This window comes from Molothrus aeneus, chromosome 1 (assembly GCF_037042795.1).
Source record: "Molothrus aeneus isolate 106 chromosome 1, BPBGC_Maene_1.0, whole genome shotgun sequence".
NCBI classification, from domain to species: Eukaryota; Metazoa; Chordata; class Aves; order Passeriformes; family Icteridae; genus Molothrus; species Molothrus aeneus.
The window spans coordinates 21,448,059-21,471,898 of record NC_089646.1 but is presented as its reverse complement, the minus strand read 5'-3'; the positions used below and the strand labels follow the sequence as shown (position 1 = coordinate 21,471,898).

At 36.2% G+C, this 23,840-nt stretch overlaps 1 protein-coding gene across 1 annotated transcript in view; it reads right to left on the bottom strand.

Annotated features, from left to right (window-relative positions):
• Positions 1-1,325: 1,325 nt before the first annotated feature.
• The window catches only part of MINDY3 (MINDY lysine 48 deubiquitinase 3), a 46,174-nt gene continuing 23,659 nt past the window's right edge, over positions 1,326-23,840 (bottom strand). The window contains exons 11-15 of the mRNA XM_066552790.1: positions 12,893-12,965; positions 12,012-12,084; positions 6,892-6,979; positions 3,584-3,655; positions 1,326-2,340 (exon numbers count right to left, since the gene is read on the bottom strand). Of these exons, the coding sequence (XP_066408887.1) occupies positions 2,191-2,340; positions 3,584-3,655; positions 6,892-6,979; positions 12,012-12,084; positions 12,893-12,965 (456 nt within the window). The 3' untranslated portion in view covers positions 1,326-2,190. The remainder of the gene's footprint in view (positions 2,341-3,583; positions 3,656-6,891; positions 6,980-12,011; positions 12,085-12,892; positions 12,966-23,840) is intronic.

Below are 23,840 nucleotides of genomic sequence, written 5' to 3'. Positions count from 1 at the left end.
AAAACCCCCTAGAGTATTAATCAAAATGTCATTTACTTGCATATTTAGCTCACACACTTTCTTACAGTTAGCATTATCAATTTGCTCCAGTTACTTACAGCATGCATTTAATCCCATAGAGTGCTCTGATTTCACTGAGGTCAACAGGTCTCAATTTGCAAACTGCAATATATACACACACATAGGCAGCACTTACAGCAGAACAACCTTTATATAAGTTTCTAGATATTTTTCTGTGAAAGCAAATCAAATGTAGCAAACATTAATGTCCTGCATGTTTTAAGTCTACCATCTAAATAACCATATTCTTTTAGGGGACAAAAAGTGAATTTCCATGAAGGCAGAATCTCTCCCATTGTGCTCATCACAGAAGAAAGGCCAGAGAGGTTCACTTGGCTGAGGCTTTCAGATGAGCTGCCTGAATGCCATAAAGCACTGCTAGTTAGCCTCTGTATCCAAAAATAAGTGAAGTAAACCAGAATCCAGGCCTCTAACAACTAGGCAGTATGAAGGAAAAAGGATACAGGAATGAGGGTTCTTTTATCACACCATCATCAGCTAAACGTCTCTAGAGTACAGCAGAAGTTTTGATCCAGACTAATGCTTAAAGACAGATCTCACATCAGCTGGGCTTCTAACTTTTTTCAGTGAGATAGAACATCAATTTTATGAGAGTGGGCTAGAAAAAAAGATGCATATTCTAACAGATTCAAGCTATGATTCAGCGCAAAATCTGGTGTGAGATACTCTAGTACAAGCCAAGGACAGACAGCAGAATTGAGGAGAAAAAGCAAGATAAGTGAATTTTCCCCTTCCAAGGTGTCAGTGGAAGTCTAATGACATTTATCTTAAATGTGTAAAACCAGCTGAAACAAGTACCTATCAAGCTTGAGCATTTTTTGAAAAATAAAATTCCATACTTGACAAGTAGATTCTCCTTACTTATCTATATTTTTCAGCAATAATACCACTGTTGCACAAGTTTTTAATGTCAAGCCCACACTGCAAGACAGACTACTTGTGTTCTAAATAAAGCGAGTCCAATTAAGGAATCTTTTCAAATCATTGTTATCTGCAAAGCATTTTTTTTTTCAGAAAAAGAAATCTAACAAAAAGACTCTCTTAATACTAAGATACTCTGCTGTCAGTCTGCAATAAGGAATGATCATGGTAATTCCAGAAGTTAGGAAATTACCTTTTGGTGTGGGCTTTTTCTCCCCCAAGATGCATTCAACTTGAAAGCTGACATTTCTAAACCTGTGGTTCCTTTTCATCATCTCAGAGAAGCAGCAAACAAGTCCAAGTAAACCAAACTTTAAATAATATTTGATTCAAGGAAAAGATTTTATTTTAGGGCTAAGAAGTTGATAATAAATAAAGGAATATAATAATGTAATAACAGATGTTCTCATGCACTTAACACATACAGTAATGCTGGCTTACACTGCTGTTTGGACAAATTAAGAAGAGGTATTTGGCAATATTGTAAGTTTTGAATAGTTTAAAGATTATAGAACAAGAAATTCTGCTGTTTTTACATTTCTTTTATACAAATTCAAATAAATATTAATATATCTATTTTTTTCTCAGATTTTCTGTTCACTTTTAACATGCCCAATAACTAAGCCACAGTAATATACAACTGCCAAGAAAGAGTATTTAAGAATTATACTTATTCCTAAAAATGTATCTTATTTATCTCACATTGTGCAAGCTCTTCAGGTAAAATTAGATTTTAGGGAAAACTGCAGAAAATTTAAACTCATTAAAACATATCCAGTGCAAAGGCCAGTCTAGTCCACACATTATGGTACTGTAATGTAAGCTAATATAATTTAAATAATAAAACATGCCTATATGATTCTGAGAAAGCTGAATATGTTTTATGTTTAAAGATCTGACATCTAATATGCAGATTCTGCAATATCAGAATGTTTCAAATCTTCATGAGATGGCAAAATAATGGTAAGACTTTGTAAGTAGGCTTTTTTTGTTTTAGGATAACTCACATTAACAGTACTACAGTGGCCAAAAAAGACAAACTATTATAATAGAAATCAATCTGATTAAAAAATTAAATATTCCAATTAACACTGAAAAAGTGTTTGTAATCATTATTTACAATTCCTCAGTGATACCAGTGTCTAACTCCACACAGTCAGCTCCAGGTGGGTGTTGTTCCTGGCCAGGTCAGTTCAGGGAAGGGGATCGGTCCGTGCTCCAGAGCAGCTCTATGTACGGCCACTTGGTCTGCAAGCAGCGCTTCACCGGGGTGTCGTCCGTCTGCAGCATGGGCTCCTCAAAGCCCATGACAACTGCTGTGCCTTCCACATACATGACCTGGCAAAGTAAACCCAACTCTGTCAGCCTGCTCAAGAACTGGGAGATGAGGTGATTATTTCCACCAGGCCAGGAGAGGATTGGTTAGGATACACATCTATCGGTGATATTTTTGCCTGACGTCCGGGAGAAATGACGAGGAGGACTTCATGGATATCAGAAGGCTAACTAATTACTTTATTATACTCTATTATTCTATTCTATATTACACTACAGCTAAACTGAATCTGCACAAGCACCCACCTGCAGCTGACAGTCCCGACACACACACGGATTCAATTGGTCAATGAATCAAAACACTCCCACCAGAATCCAATGACCAATTCCCTTCAGGTAAGCAATCTTCCACAATGCATTCCACTTGTGAACAAGAGAAGCCGCGAATGAGATAAGAATTGTTTTGATCATTCTTTTCTCTGCTTCTCTCACTGCTTCTCTCAGGTTCAGAGAATGTGAATCCCACACACATCAAATCTGTGAAGTTTTACATACTTCTTTTTTTAATGAAATAGAATTACGAAATCAAAAAACCCTCATCTTTGAGGATTCTGCTTCTGCTTATATTTTGGGGTATGGAACTGCTGGAGATTTCACAGGGCTAATTTTAAGGACTTAATTACAAGCTATTCCAAAGACTGAGTAGGTATATTTTCTGGAAGAAGTCTTACTTAAGTCTTTCTTGCTCTTTATGTCTCTTAATACCTTACTATCTTTTACTCTAAATTCTCCTTCAGGAACTTAGAAGCAGTCATATAGTGTCTGGTATACCCCTTTTTTCAAGAACACTGAAATTGAAACAGGTCATCTTTGTTTCCTCAGTAAAAAGCTAAAAAAAAAAAAACAAAACCCTAATTTTTTGATGCAAGCATGTACTACTAAAAAAATTCACAAAAATTCTAAAAAACCTAATTTAGATGTAGAGTTACTTCTAGAAGTTGCACCTTGTGTGTGTTACATCTCCACTGTCCCTTGCAGTTCAGACCCTCCCTTATGACAGGCAGATGAGAAGTGCTCTTTTCAAAATGCAGAGTTTCAGAGATGTGGTCTGGCCAAGCAATCCAGTATAGTTGCTCAAATATGATTAGGAGCACAAAGAAGTTTCCAATTCCAAATACACAATTTTGGAAGAAAATTATCAAAATAATAGTTTTGTAAAAAGTCTGAAAAGTCTGCTTCAAGGTAGAGTATTTTGCCTTTAACTATATTCAGTTTTGCTTTATTAGAGCTTAATTGTAAATCTTACCTTTTCATTATAATTAGATTGCTTCAGTCCATTGTAATGGTAAACAGTGAATGACTCTGAAACCCTGGAGTCCTAATAGAAAGAAAACAGTTAATTTCATGTGGCATCCATTGTGCCTTGATTCTCTTCTCTTTACAACTAGACAGATGCATTCAACCAGTAACACCTGAGAAAACTGCTAAAAAAGTGACATTTCTTTTAGGTGACAAAATCTTCATTTTACCTTTCTTATCAGAAATAAAAACACAGTTCTCAGTAAATTAATGAGTAATGCCCCCAAGAGCAAGCCATGATTTTCTGTGTTCACCTGGACAATCTGAAGTACAACTTCAGCATTGACTGTGGAGAAGCCATCCTAATTTTTAATGTCAGACACCTTATGCAGTAGTCACATGCATGTTTATTTATGATGGTTTGGACACCACAAAGTTTTTTATTAAGGACTAGATCCAATACCTGTCCCTCCATCTGAGAGCTAAAAAGCTCATATACTCCCATGCCTGTCTAACTACACTAATTTTGAAGACACTGGTTCTGCCAAGGTCCAACAGCAAAGCTACTGGCTCTGGTGATCTTTACCATTCCAGGTAATCTTTACCATCTTTATCTTTATCTGGTGATCTTTACCATTCCAGGTTTAAATGCTGTAGTCCTAAGAGGACTGAAAGCTTTGGATTCACTGAACCAGGAAACATAAATCAGGTGTAATGTCAGCTCTTTCCCGCCTACTCGACCAGGCTCCAAACAAAAGCTTATCCCTTTTTTGAGCACATGGAAGTAAAGGCTGGAATGAGAATAAATCATCTCAGTACATCCATCAGATGACAAAAACCATCATACATTTTTCTACTCTTGAATAGTTCACAAACTCTATCTTCTCTATCTTTCTATGGGTCTCTCACAGCCATCCAGGCTATTCAGTGGAGGGAGGGCGGTGAAAAGGAAGGTAAGAGGTAACTCTGCTTACAGAAATTGCTTCACAGAGATAAATAAAATCAGGCCTTCCTGGGATGGAAAGAGGACGCATTCATCTCCCTGAGGAAGTTATGCTCACTCAGAGGGGAAAAAAAATGCTGTTTCACAGTTCCTGTCCCATGGAAGTTAAGAATTTTGTGCAGTTATTGTTTCAAAAAAAAAAAAAAAAGGCTAGCATGGAATTCAGGAATCCCCCTCTCCAGTGACTGCCCTAAGTACCTAAATAGTAAGGAGTCAGGCTGAATAGCTTTGAATAATTTTTTTCTAAGCCAACAGCTTTCAGAAGGAAAGCTGAGATACCTTTCTGCTTTTGAGATGGAGTTAAGTACTTTTTAGGAGAGTAAGAATAGGGGTTTGAATATTCTCAGCAAAGGAACATCACCTGAGCCCTAGCTAGATGTTCAAATATTAACATCGAACCATCACTGGTATCTGCTATTCTGCTATTTCCTCACAGTATTTGAAAGAAAGACTTTCAAAGATATTCATCATCATTTCTGCAGAATTTCACTTTCAGAAAGAATTCTGAGCAAGGTGTCAGTATGGGTAAGGGCTACTGCTACCTGATGCACAGAGTACAGACAGATTGATAAAATGGATACTGGCAGGTTCCAGTCCAAAACATGCTGATTGCTCAAACAGCACCCATAAGGCAGTAACAATTCCCATGTTTTTTACTGGAGCCAGTGAAGGTTTAACAGAACAGGAAAAAGTGAGTGGTGGGGAATCACATGCAGCACGGAATTAGCACTTGACAGGCACTGACTAAGGGGCTCTAGCTTTAACAGAAGGCAGAGCTCCTCCACCAAGGTAGGGTTCTGCCCATGATTGCATTGTGCTTTGTTCTCCAGCTTCCCTTCTCCAGTCAATGATGCCCTTATGACAGGCACGAGAGGCAGCAGCCCCATACAATGGCTCTTTTCTCCTCCACCTCCCTATGGCCCATGGTACTGGACTGTTTAGGCACAGCCAATTATGGAGGATGTTCTTTGGCATTCTGAACTTCATTCCAAGCATCTGGGGCCTAAAATGAAGCAGTGGAGTCTTCTAGATTTGCACATGTAATATAATTGTAAGAAATAAATTATATTCAATTATACATATATTTCCACTTCTGTATAAACAAATGAAAGGAAGAAGAAACAGTTGGCAAAAATACAATGTGGATGTAATTCTAAAAGGCCAGAGAAAATGAGCACCAACTCCTCCTTCTCTTTCCTCCAGATGATGAAAGCCTGTGGATGATATGATATATTCAGTCCCTACCATCTTTGGCAGTGCATTTCCAGTGTCTTCTGACTGACCAGAATGATTCATAGTACAGAATGTTATACCCAGTGCTGCACAATCCTAACAAAAAGAATCTTGCTGAAGGGACTTAAACCCATCAGTTTCACTTTTCCTTGATAGTAAAAACTAAGCCACATAGTTTCAGTGACACATTAAGCTAAAAAGCTTTTAAAAACTACTCCTCTTAGTCCCTCTTCTTCCACCAGCCTATTCTTCTACCCCAGGTAAACCTGCTCTTTTTTGCCAATACAAGCAAGTGCATGGCCATAGAACAAACCGAACACACCTGCAAATAAAGCTCTTACCCAGACCAGCTTCCTGTTCTGGCTTACCACAAATCTGTTTAAAGAGACTCCTGGTGGCAGGGAGGCAGTGTGAGAGCAGGAAAATGTGATCCAAGGCAAAGGGGAAAGAGGACAGCAGTGCTAAGTTAACACCTGCCTCTCAGTAGTGGTGCAGTCTTAAAGAATATATGCAACAGACTGAGAGTTTGAAAATAATTTTCCAATACCCTAATTTCCACATATGTTAAATCTAAGTCTATAATGAATTTTTTGTTAAACTGTCAAAAATTTTACATTATCAAGAAATGTACATAAAAATAGTTTTAAATTATTAAACTATTTTAAACTATTAAAAATAGTTTTAATAATGTTTGCAAGCATTTTCACATTTGCAAGCAACTTTTTTAATATTGATAAAACCAGTATGGTCATTTATTCTCAGAAAAACCAAACTCAGATGAACTTTCTGAGTATGGAAACAATTCAATGTCACACTCAAAATGATTATGTATTTCCTGAAGTTAAATTTAGAACAATGGAGTTTCCTTCCAGTGTAAAGGTGAAAAAATCATGGACGCGTTATAGAAAACAGAAGTCTACCTTTTGTGGTGGAATACAGAAGTTATCTGCTGATCAGCTGAGTTGAATGAATGCAACACTTATTAAAACTTACTCTTGTGATATTCATGAAGTTTTCAATGAATCTCAAAGCCAAACAGAATAGACAATGCTCTGCAGCAATGAAGTTATATTGATTACCTGCTCAGGGAAAAATTCTTGCAGAAAGGGACCCAGTAGTATGATGCCCAGTCCTTCTGGGTCTAATTTGGTCTTCATGAGGTTTACACTAAGATAAAAACATTGAATATAAAAGTATGAGTAAGACACTTTTATTCTTGCATGACTAAGTTATGCTGTACTACCACAGTACTGACTGCCAAGTATAGCAATACTATTCTATTTTTAATCCTAAGTGACAACTGCACCAGAATGGCATGCAAGTTGCCAAAACATGGTTATTTTTAAGTAAAAGTAATCTGTTATCTTAAATTAAATAAGTGATAATTCTGAAGGACCACCATATTTGGTAAAATAATTTGAAACCCATATAATCTAAAACCAGGTTTACAGCCCAAAAGGCATTTTGCTGTCTTGTAAGCATTCTTTAAAGATACAAAAACCAGCCATCTTTGAAATATAGCTCTGTCACTGCCAAACAACCTGTTTTTAAACAGAGATTTGAAAACCTTCCAAGATTTTCTAAGTACGCTGAAATAAAATTAAATTTAACAGATACATTTCTTATTTACATCACGTACTCAGTATCAAAGCAGCCAGAACCAACAAATAATGGAAATACTAACAATACTAATCTGGAAGCCTTTACTGCATGACTACAGTCTAATTTCAGGTCACTGCAAACGAAGGTCAATTGTAAGACTATATATCTATTTAAGCAATATATTTCTACAGGCAGCAGATTGTATCTATTTGCATCTACCTAGCCCTGTGCTTGAGTTCCAAGCTGTACCGTCCACAGGAATGTCCTCATTGGGTCAAACCAACAGAGCGCCTGGCCCAGTATCCTGCTCCTGACACTGCTCAGTAGTGGGTGCTTACGACAGAGAACAGGGCACACACACATCCTTAGTTTACCCTCCCCATTGCCAGCAGTCTGCTGCTCAAAGACATCTTCAGTGACAGGCAGTATCTAAAACACAAAGATATATATTTTTCTTTCCATGCATGTGCCTAATTGGCTTTGAATCCATCTATATTTCTGGCTCTTAATAAACTCCACTCAAAAAATACAAATTAGACTATGGGTTCTGGAAATAAGTGTCTTCTCTGTTTTGAACCTGTCACCTGATTCAGTTTGATGACACCTCATTTTTGTATTGTGTGAAGCAATTAATAGTCGTTCCCTATTTACTGTGTCAGTGGTTGTCTATCTTTTTCAGGTCAAACAGTTCTAACCTGGCTTTTCCTTGCACTAATGGCATTCTGTATCTTTAATTAGCCTTGTTGCCAGCTTTGTATAATATTCTTTTTCCAAGAAGGAGTGAAACACCAGGCATTTATATAATGACATAACTCCTGTGAATCCCGCTCCATATGTCTGGCTATCACTATGTGTTTAAATTTCAAGATCTGTTCCCTGACCAGTAATATCTAGTTCACAGACCCACAATGTGAAATCAGCATTGCTTTATCCCCTGAGCAACCAATCTACATTTACTTTATCGACACTTCTCTGTTCCCATACCCTCTAGTAACTTCAGCTGCTCTTACACACTTTTTTAACATCTCAAAGACATTTGTATCAGCAACAGTCATACAAATCCCTATGGTCAAATCCTGCTGATAAAATAACAAAATTCACATAGTTAATACAAATTCCTGTAAAATCCCTCTAATTATCTCCCTCTATTAAGAAAAAGTGACATTTTTATTCCTTGATCAATTCTTTACCTGTGAAAAATGTTCCTTCCTATTCCATGTTTACACATTAAACATTTACATGTGAATTTTCCCTAGACTGGCCTTCAAATCCTTTTCTAAGTCCTACTGTTCATTTGTCACCTTCCTCATTCCTGTACTCTTTGGTACCAGCACAGTTCACAGTGGTAGGTAACCTAAAAGAGTTCAGCAATGTCAGTCTGATGTTTCTTCAGGACTTTGCATTGTTTTACTTATTTTGACACTTCAGAATGTTAGTTACTCTGACCACTCATCCAAAGGCTTTACTCTGACCACTCATCCAAAGGCTTAAGTGTGGAACCACTCTTTGATCTTCTCCAGTGATGAGGAGAACTGCTCCCTAATATCTTCTCTGGTGAATATGAAGAACTCACTGCACTTTTCTAATTGACTTTGAATACTTTTAAAACATTGGGAATCATCTATCAGAACAACAAACTTTCTTGCAGGCCCCTTGGCACTGATGGGCTCAGAAGAATACCACTAGTTTTTGTTTTATAACTTTACTTATTAGTCTACAGATTTTAACTCTGCTTTATGTTGTATTTACATTTAACATTCCATAAATCCAGATTCTTCCCTTTATTTTAGTGTACACGCCACATTTTCCTTTCACAAGATGCACTCTCAGTTTCTCATAGATGCCTCTTTTACTGCTTAGGCCTTTAACAACCCCTCAGGTCTCTTTTGTTGGGAGCTGTGAGCAGAAGGTGTGGTTTCCAAGGTCTTTTTGGTTGTTGCACAAAAGCATTTTGTCCTTTTGGCTACCACTTACATTTCTTCATCTTTATTCCTTTCTTGGCCCTAACATAGAACTAGAAGAAAGTTACTTGAATTCTTTTTGCCTCTCCCTCAACACACAGAGGCTGTATTACGCAAATCTGAAGAGAGTGGCTCCGTTAAGGCCTTGGGAGAAGAATTTTAAAATTCCTAACACTGAATGTGGTACCCTATAAACAATGCTAATTTATTATTTTTTAAAAAAATCACTACTCATGTGAAATCACAACTGAGAACTTGCAAGCTACTGGACTTCAACCCTTCTATTCCTCATTCTCACTGCTCTCAAAGTACAAAATTTTGGCTATGTCTGTGGCTGCTTGAAACCTGCCCAAATTCTTGAAATGCTGCAGCAGAGATGCAAAAACATTGTGTTTGCAAACAGAACTGTAACAGATTATTTTAAAAATGAACTTAAAATTATGTAATAAAATTAAAGCAAGGTATATACTCAATAAAGAAATGCAAGAACTGTTTAAAAATACAGCACCATGTAAGTTTTTAAATATGGCCACTGTACAAAATTCAATCAGTTAAGCAGGAGGGTAGATTTAACAAACTTGGATTTTACTGTGCTTCAAGTGAGGTTTTTTCCTTCAGCAGATCATTAACACCTTTCACTGTTACTGGTACCACAGCAGTGCTACTGAACACATTTATGCTTCAGTCTCCTCAGTGCAAAGCTTGGCACCTGAACTCAAGAGGTTACAAGTCTTGGGGCCTTTGTACTGTTATTGCTGAGAAGTGTGTGGGAACAAAAACCTCCACTACTGGTCAAATAGAGAGCATAAAATGTTTTCAGCAAGCTAAACCTACATTGACAGATGTGCTCAAATCGGTGCCCTAAAGGGCATCAAATGGTTTTTAGAAACAGGCAAAACAAATGAGACAGGTGTGTTCTCAGATACATTTACTAAAACACTAAAAAATTTTACTAAAAACACATGCAATGGCATTCAGTACTGGCTAAGTCACCTTGCTAATTCATGTCTGCTCTACATGTCTGCTCTCTAGTTTTCCCCTCTACAGTTCTAAAATTCTTATCAGGTCTGATCTTTATACATTCTGAGATTCTGAGAAACTTAAAGCCTTGAATTAGATAATCAAAAATTTAAATAATACATTTGGAGGCAAGGCCTTTAATTTTACTTAAGAACAAAAAAACAAAAAACAAGCAAAAAAGCCTGTATGGAATTTGAAATACATTATTTATACTTGTGTTCCACACTAAAAAGACAGAACCTTTAGAGCCCAAACAGAGTAGGTTCTCAAGATAATAGTAATGGGCATATATTTATTTAAGAGGAGATGATTTAAGACTGCATAGTCCATGTTTTGATCATGGCTTTTCAATACAGCAGGTCTTTTGACTGGCTCTTTGTACATCAATTTATATTTTATATGCTATGCAAATAAAATATGACAGGGCTATGCCACAAACGCCCTGAAAGACAAACAACCAAATGGAAAAACCACTGAATGAAGAGAGAATTTTTCTGCAGAGACAGTAGAACAAAAAATTGAGAAAGTGAAAAAAAGGTGAAAGTCATCTTCTTAGACCTATTAAACGATGGCTTTGTTTCTTTCTCCTCCTTTTAAAAAAAATGTCTTTTGCAAATTTCACCACTTATTGTTATAATATGAATGTGAGCCTTTTGTCTGGTACTTTCTTTTGGTTTGGGTAACTCTATTTCAATTTTTACTCCTCTCCTCCAGAGAACAACTCAGTAAACTTCATTATCAACTACACTATAAACATTTGAAAGGACAGAAAATAGGCTCAACCACATTTCAGATGGCTCTGGTAAGTAAACTCACAGTCTCCACAGTCATTCCAGTTTTGACCCAACTAAACTAGACCAAATGTTTACAAAAGAGCAGAAGCAACTTTGGGAGCATTAAAAAAGTGCGAGTGCTTGGCTCTCCTTTTTGGGTTAAGCATTTAGTCACAAAACATGGTAAGTTTTGACATTGAGGGTTAACTGCTGTCACTTAATATTAGTCTTATCTGTCCATATTAGAGCCTAAACATTTGCATTGTAACTCCAACCCTGGGAATCAATGTGTTATTTCTGAAAATAAATGGCAATTATAAACACTACTAGGTCCTGAGTCCTAGTGGAAACAAAACTTTAACTGAAGCAGTTTCAGCTTCCAACTCAGCAGAAAGATCCAGTGGTAATCCAGACTTCCCTCTGAATACTTTGACTGTTTAGCTCTTCTGACACACCATTTCATTATATACATTAATATATAAAAATATAATCCTGACACACCATTTCATTATATACATTAATATATAAAAATATAATCCTGACTATCTCCTGAATATACAGTAATGCAGTAGGTTTGAGGGTTTTTTTTCTTCTAGTTATTACTACCAAAGTTAGAGACATTTTAATTTTAATTCCTTCCCTTAAATTTAAAGCTTAACATTTGAAAATAACACTCTCTGCCCAGAATGAAAAAAATCCAAACTAGGAAGAAAAATCCAAAACCAAAACCAACCCAAAATTATTATAGATATGTGGTAAATGGAATAAAGAAAAAAAAGCCTTAAATGATAATTAATGTCGTTAATTGATACTTCTGCAGTATTTAAATTTTATTATACTTACTATTCAGGATCTGAAACAAGGTCCAGAGCCTTCATTACATCTTCTAGCAGGGTGTCAGGTATAAACCCATTATCTGAAGAAGTAGCAAAGTTTCTTGTGAGAAAAAGAAACAAAATACTTTCCAGCACAAATCTCACTTAAAAATACAAACATATCTTTACATGTAAAATTTGCAAGCAAATTTTGGGGTTCTAGAAGGAAAGGAGTTTTCAAATGCTTTTCTGGCACTTTAAAAAAAAAAGAAAAATAGAAGTGCAATACAGAAACTGGATTTATTACTCATAAACTGAGATGCTTAATACTTGCTAAGAATTCAATCTTTGTATAGAGTTCTCCACGATGTACCTTGGGATAACAGCTGCACTGTTTTTCCCTTTTGATCGGTTAAAATAGTACCTGAATGCTAACCATCCTCTGTTTTCCAGCACATAAGAAAATTTTCCATGTATGCTGCATACATTCAAGAACAAAATCTCATGAAGAATGAATCATATCAGATCAGTTGTTTAATGAAAATTTAATATGGGAGAAATAAATTTTATTTAAGCTTTATGTTAACTACAAAGAACATAACGAGGTTAAAAAATGTCTCTTTTAAAAACTCTACTTCCTATTGCACAAATTCCTTTACTGCAGAATTCTCCAATAATTTCTTCATAGAATTATGGAATGTTTTGGGTTTGAAGGGACCTTAAAGATCACCTAGTTCCAACCTGCCTGTCGTGGGCAGGGTGACCTTCCAGTAGACCAGGGTGCTCAATGTCACTTGTAGATTGACTCCTGTACTGAACATTTCTTAAGGACTAGGCATTTCATTTCTCTCTTAATAAGTACATTTCTATTAAAAAAAATCTTATTTCAGCACAAAGTACAGCCCTTACCCTCAGGGTCATATGTCTGGAAAACTCTTCTTGCTTGTTCTGAAGGTGCCTCAGGAGCAACAAGGGCCATGTCCTATGGAGGTGAAAAAAAAAAAACCCACAAAGAAAACTTACAAAACATTCTTACTTCAGATACAGATTACTGAGAAAATGTTTAGCCATACTACACCCAGTTGGAACCTAAATTAATGAAAATTTCAATACAACGGAAGAAAAGTTAAAGTAATTCAGCAATTTTGCTGATAGTGACATAAAACAATCAAGAAGTATGCTAAAGATTATTCCACAAACTTCTACACAAATTTTATGCAAGTCTTATCATGCAGATGTTGTGGCACAAAAGCTAATTGGAAACTACAATTCCAATCATTTGTACTCAAGAGCTCCAAGTGGGAAAGTGCACAGGAGAAAATAATTTGGAAGGAGTCCCTTTGTCCTGCTCATCTCTCCTGATGACAACTTGAAAATTGCTTACTTTATGTACTAGAAATATAAATGCTAGATTTTTATATTAATTCAGTATCACAATAATGCAATTTTAAAAATCCATAAATATGACTTAATAGAAATAAATCCACTGTGTTTAATGAAAAAAATTCCACTGATTTTATAAATGAATGATAACTAGAACATTTAAAGAAAACCAATATTTTAACAATGTATCTTCATGTTTACATATGTTCTAAAATCCTTTAAAGTACTTTCAGATAAAAAGACTACATTAGCTCAATACAGTTGGTTTCAGGATGCCAAACAAAGTATGCAGTTGTGCAGTTGTTGAGCACATACCCTGTCATAATGGGTAACACTTATGCTTTTATATAAGGCACATACATACACTATGAAATTTTGTAATATTTGACCAATTCTTAAATAATATGGAATACAAAACATACTGAGTAGGAATAGATTTCATTATCACACTGTATTACAATAAATTAATGTAAATATTTCTCAGTTTAAAACTAATGATGCCATAGCACATAAAGCTTATTAACAACAAGATGATTAGTGATTTCAATATTCAGGATTTAACTCTGAAGAAGGGATATTTTAGCTGTAGTTTCTTATTTAAAAACTCAGCAGCTCACAAAGCCTATTTAACAAGGGAGAACACTTAGAATTTCCAATGGTATGGAAGGATATAACCCAAAGTAACTTCCAGTGGCATAGACACAGAATTTCAAATGTAAACTACATAGCTCTACTTTGGTTTACAAGTATGCAGTTCCTTCCATACAATCTTAACGTAATCCAAGAATAAAGACAAGCATTTGCACTGTCCTCCCTACCCACAAATTATCCTGTTCATGCAGTACTTTCCACAACTTCATGTTACACAAAACAGATTCTTTAAAGCAAGTCTTCCACAACTGCCAACAAGTTTTTTCATAGTCCAATTTGCAAATAATGTGTACTTCTGTTAGCATTTTAATTTTCCAGGTCCTTAGTTTTTCAGTTCATGCATGTATACATGGGAAGAACTAAGAGATGAAGTCACTAAATGCATTAGTCATACCAAAAATTCTCTCTCTTTTAAAGGAACTTTCAAATATGGTAAAGCTTCCATATTGTTACATATTAATATTTTTATTCACTAAACGTCATGTACTGATGTTCTAAGCAAGTAACTTCAGATGGAAACAGAAAAGTCTGTCTCAGAGTCAGATGACCAAAACCCCAACCTCTCTTACCTGTAAAATAATTCTAACTTTTCACTGAGATTGCTGTAGTATAAAAAGTTAAAATGCAAGCTCCTTTACATACAAATCTCACACAACCTCTTAACTTACCATGTCATTCATTTCCACTATGCAGATAACTTTAAAAACTCCAATAAGTCCATATATTTGTACTGGGGGAAAAAATACCATAGGTCCCTCATGCAATAAAGCTGAAAATGTGATAAACATCTAACAAAAACATATTTCAGCTGCCCAAGCTGATATTTCACCATATGTGCCAAAATAGATTCCCCACTCCAGCCTTATGAATTGTATTTTGATGTAACCCATGCAGTGAAAGTTCCATATAAGGGAATCTCATAAACAGTTAATTATAATAATTATTTTCAATACTAAGAACAACATGTCCCAAAAATCATGTTTCACTCATTGGCTCTTGTGATACACAAACAAGTCATTTTATATTACTTTGAAAAGTTATTCTCATCAGTAGTACCAGTTATTTTAAGATCCCATGCTTAGCCTCAGAGGCAAAAAATATTCTTCATCAGTTATAATGAAAACATTCCCAAACTTTTCATTCTGAAAATCCAAAGCAGAACATAATGGCTAAGCCACACCAAAATCCAGGCTATGAATTTTTACAAAAATCACACCCTGAAAGACCCATTGCCCTGAAAAATGAAATCTGCTTGCATATGAAGTGCTTTATGGTTCTACACTATCACTACTGAGTGACTACTCAGTAGAAGACTTCTACTACTGAGTAGAAGAATTATATATTGTAATACTAACTTTCTTCTTAAAAATTTACCTAAAAACAATATAGAAACATTGATTGTTTATCAACTTTTTAACTTGCTGTAACTTGTAATCACATCTGGAGAACTGGTTTATTCAATTCAGTCTTGTATTACAGAGAGAAGTGTGTATTTTTCAATGCTATAATCAGTGGCTTTCAAGGCATCAACTTTTCCAAAATGGCTTCCTAAGAAAACAAGGTTGATGGGATCTCTGAAATTTATTCCCATCTCTCTAGCTGACTTCTGAATTCATTGCCCAATTTCAATTTTACAGGAGTCTCACAACTGATTGTTGAAACTGGATGCCAGGCAGAGCATCTCAGTGAGGAGTTGGTTCAAAAAGAAATTTGATTTTATCTGTCAGCAAGGTTCCTTTGGAGACTGTATTTTGAAAGAGAAAAGACACTTCACACAATCCTACTGATGTACTATGTAACTGTATCATTATAATCTGGACACACAGGTCTTTCACACATGACTGGAATGCATTTCAAATTGGACAGTGCTCTGAAATTACAATGTCCAACTTCAGATCCTCCTGTGGCTGTAATCATTCATTTGCCATCAATCTCCACATCCACTCTATGTACCCTGAGCAGACAGAGAATGTTCTTCTTCAAAAGGTGAAGGGATCCTGCTACCAAAGCCAGAACTGAAATGCTCTTTATAGCCTGAGATATAACAACTCACTTAACTAAGCGAGAACAGAATTAATTGAATGCAGCTTTATTTGGGGGCACAGAGCAGAAGTGCCTTATGTATCACCATGCAGATAAATGAGTTTGTGTCCTAAAGGTATCAGATAGTTTTACTTGTAGGGACTGGCTAGGAAGTGAACCAAAAATTAGAATACAGACTGGTATCAGTTGAAAAGCAGGAAATGCATCATCACTGCAATAGCAAAAAAAAAGGTTCAAAGACTTAGAACGATATAAAAACCCAGCTGCTGACTCTCATTAAGGTGAAGGCTCAATAGAATTTGGGCATTGCTTGAAATTAAATAGCAGCTTTCTTTTGTAGGTTTTCCTAGGAGCTATTTATCAAACCAAGGAAAAGAGAGTCCTTAAGATCTAAAATGGGAGACCATTATTACCATCATACAAAGAACTAAACAGTTATGGAAAGGTCATAGATCTTTTCTCCTCTTAGGCACCACAGAGGAAGTATTAAGACCACTGAGGTTTGAAGTTACTGGTTCTAAAAATACCAACATATCATCTACTGTCAATCTAGGCAGACTATTGTGAAGGGTCTGTCTGGAAAGGGACAGTTAAGAGAATTATGCCGTGGTAACAAAGCAAGTCAAATCCTAGAACATTCACCTGTGAAGTCAGTCCTAAACCATTTGATGTCATTTGGCATAAATTTAATTTAAAAGACTATGAGTCTTTTACAGAGAGATGGCAAATGAAGACTGGTTCAAGACTCCCATTTGTGTTCAGGGACATCACCCACACCGGTAGCTTGCAGGGGGCAGTGCCCTGCACAGCCTGCTTACCAGGATTTTCTTGTGCTGGCCAATAGAAGGTGCCATTGCTCTGCAGCACACTATCTTCCATGAGAGAAGGCATCAAAAAATGCCAAACTACTGGAACGTACCCAAACAATACTTGAAGGAGTACAAGGTTTTTTCCACTTTGGAGATGTATATGGAAAACCTGAAGGAAAGGTCCTAGACTTTTCTGTCACTATACAAGAGCTCTGTGGCCACAACTATTTCCACTTCAGAATGGCAGGTGTCAAAGACCATATACTGTATCCTCCTAAGCCTTGAAGAAGGGCTATGAATCTATCTGGGATTCAGAAAATGCCAGAAGAAAATACTTTCCTTGAATAAGAAAAGAGGAAATAAAGAAAAGAGGAAATACAAAAGGAAGAATGCCACCCCCAAAGTAATGGAATTCTTACTGGGGTCAGAAAATAAAATACAGGCCTTGTAGTTTAGACCAGGATAACACCACAGTTAATCTGAAAGTGTTCATCAAGGGATAGTGGTGGTGCTGGAGGAGGAACATTCATGACAAGCAATTTGCTACAACAAGGGTGTTAAAAGGAAGCAAACTGGCTCTAGCTGCACACTGCCTTGCAAAAGTGAAATGACTGCATTTACTCTACAGTACCTGCAGTACCTTGCTGAGGACAGAAATGAGTTCTCAACAGGGAAGAAAGAAAAGCTACATATGGACTACTTCAAACTCTTTTTCACATTCACCCATAGTACCAGACAGAAAAGAGAGCCTACTTGATCCAAGGGTGGGGTGAGGCTTTGGAAGAAAAGCGAACACAAACCAAAGAAAAAGAATTAGTAACAGAAATCTGAGGAGCCTGTCAGCCCATTGGTCTGGAAAGTGGGGCTTCTAACATACACTCAAATAAGCTATAGAAACCACAATATATCCTCCATTCCTTTGAGAGAGGGTGGTTTAACAAGACAGCCAACAAAAAAGCCACAGTGTTGCAGTTTTTAAAAATAAGAGAAACTCAAAAGTACAGCGAATACCTATTTGCAGTTACATTGCCACAGATGTTGGTGGTTTAGTTTAAAACATCACAAGAAGGCAACAATTCACATGGTTACTTGCTAAAAAATAAGAGCTTCTTCAACATGTTCCTTGCTTTCACAGACAGATTATAAGAGATTACTGTAAACCAATAAGGATTAGGTATATAGTATTATTCTTATTCAGTTACTAGCTTGTTTTGCTCATCAACACAAAATGTCTTTGTTTTGAAAGTAAAAATACATTACTGGAATTATAGATCAAGAGTCAGCAAATTTGAGTTTACTGGAATTCTTCTCTAATAACTAAATTACATACTACTCTCCAGTCAAAAGCTTAATCTGCAAGGGCAGCTTTTCAAGTTATATTCACATAGCTTTTTTTTTTTTTGTTGGAAGACGGAATACAATGCTATATAAACACAAAACTTTGTTCTTAAGAGGAATCAAGCTGGAAGTGGACAAATTCCATGTTCTGTGACTTCCAAAACCTCCATAATATAATTCATTCAAGATGAACTTTAGCTTCTATTATTATGCTACCATTTTCTACGTAAAAAAATTAATATCTAGTATCAAATACTATTTCTACATCTAGTACTATTTCAGCCTATAGACATGAGCTGATTGCTACACAACACAGTGGTGAGTATTAACATATTACTAATTCTGTTGGGAAGTACAATAAGGAGGTGGGAAATGAACATGTATGACAGGAACACTTGATAGCAAAGTTTAAAATAGTGAAGATGGACTGCAGAAATTTAAATCTTTCTAACTACAGTTCTAACAATAACGAAAGCTGCACTTAATGTTGGAAACCAGCCTACAGTATTCAGTTTCCCACTTAAACCATATAATTCTCTCTTGGGATGATGAAAACGCTCTGACTTGCTTCAATCCAGAAAGATGAAATGCTTTTTGAAAACAGACAGGATTAATTATTTTATAACTCAAATATGCCGAGTGTTTCTAAAGGACAATTCTTCACCTGGTTCATTATTCTAACAGAAACATTTTATATCTTTTCAAGTGAAATGTACAAGCTTTGTGAAGCAATGAAGAAAAAAAGTACATTAATAGTGGCATGTGATCCACTGTTATTCAAAAACATCACAGTTTCATATATTATAAAAGCAGTATTGCCATTTATGTTCATATTTGAAGTATATTATGGTCAGGTAGCTGACACTAACAGTAGCAGAATATATAGCTTCTATAAAACCAATTATTTTATTCTTTTATTAATACAAAACACATGAAATTTTTTTTCATTACAGCTGTATTATACAGTAAAGCCCATCTCACTTCACTTCAACTGCATGAGCTTTCTTAACTGCACACGGGCAGTGACTGACTTTCTTCCTTAAATACACCTGAAATGCTTCAATATTTTCATACCACAGTCTCTGACAACTTTGGCACCCCTCTGTAACAGTTATTTTTAAAGTACACATATAAGATACCGTAAACTGTCAACTGGTAGAAGAAAATGGCATTGGACTCCCTGTAACATACAAAGAAAACAGATGTCATAAACTTCTTATCTAAAACAAACCAACACTGGGAAAACGTATTTAAATATCTAAATGAGGTTGCTACATGAGGTACCTATGAGGTTGAGTTTTAGAAACAAGAGAATATGTTATTCACATACCTAATCACACATAACTTCCTATGTAAGAGACGAACAACAGAAAATGAAGGCAATAGCTAAAGTATCACTAAATGTGCTTCACCTTTGCTAGGAGTTGAAAGGTCCCTCCTCCACAGACAATCCCTGTCTCTGCCTTTTCTCTGTCAAAATCCTTCCACATTCTGACTTTCAATTCATTCATTTACATATCCTAACCTGAAAGTAAAGCTGCCTTATCAAAAGAGGTCAAAGTTATTTTTATTTTGCATGCAATAAAGCTGTTATTGCTATGAAACGAGAAAATAAAGGGATAGAAAACTTATTTTTCAATGCTTTTTAAAAAAGTGGTTAGAAATTGGTTGCTAAAGATCTTTGTGATTGTACTTGGATTAAATCTGATGCTGTACATGGATTCACCCTATGGTCCTGGGGATTCCACAGCTGTCAAATGTATTAAGGTTTTGTGGATCAAACAACAGCTACAACACAGATTTCAACCAGGTTCCTGCCATTTATAAAATGACCCAAAGTCTCCTGATAGAAATTCTCTACACAAGTTCAGCCTGTCATGTCACAGTTTATTAGACAGTGTGCAAGTTTTGCAAAAAGCAGAACTTGGCACAAAGTTTCAGAACAGGACTATAACAGTTACTATTTTAAAGCCTATTCTCATTACTGAAGCATATGTTGGCATGCTGGGAGTCTCATTTTCTGTTTCTAGTTCCTGCATCTATCCCATTAGGGTCTGGGAACATGGGAATAAGGCAGGCTAAACAGAGAATAAAAGAATATGTACGCCTCCCCTTCCAAGGATACATGGTGCCCTGCTCAGAAAGAACATCTGGTCTTCAGACATTTTGGAGAAAAAACATGCAAAGAGACAAATGGCCACAAAATAATTTCCGTGTTGTTTTGCCCAAGAACACTTCACTTAAAAATATCTTTAATAGGCATTCACTAACTATATTTAAAACTCTGTTTCCTAAGTTCTGTAATACATTAACGACTCCAGGACATTTTCTCAGGAAGAAAAACTGTAAGGGGAAAAATGATTCCTCAGATTCCATCCAGAACATGTATTTATAACAAGGGAGCAAGGATTAACAGCCACTCATAGAGATCCATTTCCTCAAACAGGACACATGACAGGCAGATAATCAGTTCATAAGCTGAGCAACCACTCTGTCACATGGTGAATACTACATTCCCAATTCTTAGTATTCCCAGTATCATTATCTGCTATAAAAAATATGCAGTTACTAGGCCACAATTAAAAGATAAAGTAAAAGGGAAGGTGCTTTGTAAAGCAAAGAATGGATGGTGTGCGCCTGCCACACCATCAAGATTTATGATTTATCAATCAAGATTTATGATTTCTACCTCTTACCTCATCTAAAGGTACATGGGGCATGTGGAGAAGTTGTTCATTTTATTTGGCTTCTCTTCACTGTATTACTATAAGTGTATTAAATTCCATATTTTGGAAGACAGTGGTTTAACTTTTAGGGCTCTTAAAAAATTCTTTGTGGAAATGACTCCAAATTTCTCATTCAAAATTCAATTTCTGGAATGATTCCATGAAGATAACCCCCGATAAGGAATATACTATTAGCTGTGACCTAACTGGGGCTTCCAGTACCTGAAGGGAGCCTATAAGAAAGGTGGAGAGGGATTTTTAACAAGAGCATGTAGTGACAGGACAAGTAGAGATGGATTCAAACTGAAAGAGAGTAGGTTTAGATTAGATATTAGGAAGAAATTCTTTACTGTGAGGGTGGTGAGGCACCAGAACAGGTTGCCCAGACAAGTTGTGGATGCCCCATCTCTGGAGGTGTTCAAGAGTAGGCTAGATGGGGCTCTAGGCTAGATGGGGCTCTGAGCAACCTGGTCTAGTAGAAAGTGTCCCTGGCCATGGGATCTTCAAGGTCCCTTCCAGCCCAAGCAATATTATGATGTGAAATATGTATCAGAAAAAAGGTGGTTCAAGATGGAAAAAATTTAAACCTAGAAGTGAATGAACTGTTAGGATATACTTCCCAATAAACTTAACATATAAAGTCAAAAATTAAGCACTTGGGTGAACTAGAGAAGGTACATAAAAGCACAGATAATCAAATGTACAGAACAATTTCTGCAGAAGAAAATACTAAATAGAGAGGGAACCATCAGGCTGGCCTTTCTACTATAAAACTAATTTAGGATTGGGATACTTAGGAACTTATGAAATGCTGTCTTATTCAGAAAAAAATTAAGTTCATTTAGCAATAGCATTTACACTACAAATCTTAAACCAACCATTGGAGTAACTTCAATTCTTTTTAGGAGGCCATAGTTCCCACAGGAAACACCCTCCACCAACATTAATTTTAAAAATGGCTCTCCTCCTGCAGAAAGGAGCTCTTAAATTAACATTAGGAATATTTGAAGAGTCAATGCTGATTTAGTCAGGTAAAGACTACTGTCAAAAACAGAACAGCATTTGCCTCCCTGCTCTTAAACAGCACACAGAAAATGGGAACCCTACTTTAGTCTAGAAATGATTTCTGCTGTTGTCTCACACATCTATATATTTTCCTTTTAGTGTCCAGACTGTTCCAACAGAATCAATCCCTCTTACTCCTGAAAATTACAGACTCTATAGCCATGTGCTCTGTAACCATTTTCTGAAGTGAAATCTTCAAAATGTGATTTTAATTTCTTTGATGAAAACATGTTTTTCAAAATCTGGTTACCTGCATTTACTGGTCATGGCAGTGAAAAACAAAAGGAAGTCCACAGCCATTTTCACTCCCTTCCCTAAGTAGGAGAGTTCTTAAGTTAAAAGATTCACATAGGTTATTTTTGTAGAAACCAAAGTTGTTAACACATAGTAATAATGACTGATTTTTTACACATGCATTTCAATTCCTTTCACACCACCAACAATCTCTGTTGGTGTTCTGAGCTTAATGCTGCACCAACTCACACTCCCTGTCGGCCCTGCTCTGGGTGAACACCACTGCCCCACATTTAGGCTCTCCTACAACAGTGTCAGTGTTTGGTGAGGTGCCCCTCAGCTGAACTCTGATGAAAGAGATTGTTTAGGAACAGAAGTCAATGTTCTTTCTTCTGAGAGACAATGCTATCAAGGATGCAGAAGAAAGGCCCTGAGAATGTGTAGAACAGGTTACAGTGATCAAAGTCAGAGAAATAAGAAAATGTAATCTGAAACCAATGTGGTTCCAGGAGTCCAGGACAGGACACTTGCCTTCAAAAGAAGTAATTTGTAACTTATTCAGATTTCTCAGACAGGCATTTTCTCTGCTTATCTGACTCTTCAAGTCTAGAAATGCCACAATGCTGTAACTGAAAATGGATAGCCAATTCTGTTGTGGCCTCTGTGCTCAAAGACATAGAAACAAAGGAAATTTCTTAAAGACCTACACAGCTGAAGTGTCCCCACAGTTTCAATCACCTGATGTCAGCAGACATACATTTATTCCACACTGTCTTTTCACTTTCAATGAGTCTGAATTCAAACTTCAACACAATGTGGATTTGCATGTTACGACAGAATTAGAAAGCACCTATTAACCTCCTGCTGTTCTTCCTATTGTTTGCACTGGATCATTTTCTTGTTATATTTTGCATAACATTTCAACTTGTTGGTACTCTTTTATACAGTGTCTGACCACATTTTGGCATTCCTAGAAGTTCTGAATTGTCTCAACTTGTCATAACTTCCTATGAGTATCATAAAAATAATTATGAAATGCCTGCACAACACTCCATCCAGAACATCACAGCCTTATTTAGAGCTGCCCCACTTCCTACTCTCTCTTATCCCTACAACGAAAGAGAAAAAACAACACAAAAAGACTGTAGTAATAAAGCAGATTTTTAGAGAACATTTACAATATCACATATTTGCCTTCACACTGTCTGACAAACCATGCAGGGAAGTTCATCGTGTCAGATGAAAGATTTCTTGTTTGCTTTTGTTGGACTGAAGCCATTTGAAAGTTCTTCTATTCACTGAAAGGAATAGTGGGCAGGGAGAGGCAGAAATGATGGCTGCTTGGATTTAGTAGCCTACAGATAATCTACCTTGTTGCAAATGCAGTCCATGACCACTAGGAGTAATAGCCACATTTATTCGTTTAGAAAACATTAAATTTGGATTGCTGAGCATTAAGCAGCTTTCTGACTTTAAACACACAAAAGCTGTGAAGAAAAATAATATGGTGGTACTAGTTATGGTTTTTTACTAGGGACCCCCCCACAGTGATCCACAAAATTTTTCCAACTCTATTATGACACACATAACTATCAGAGCTTTGAAGAA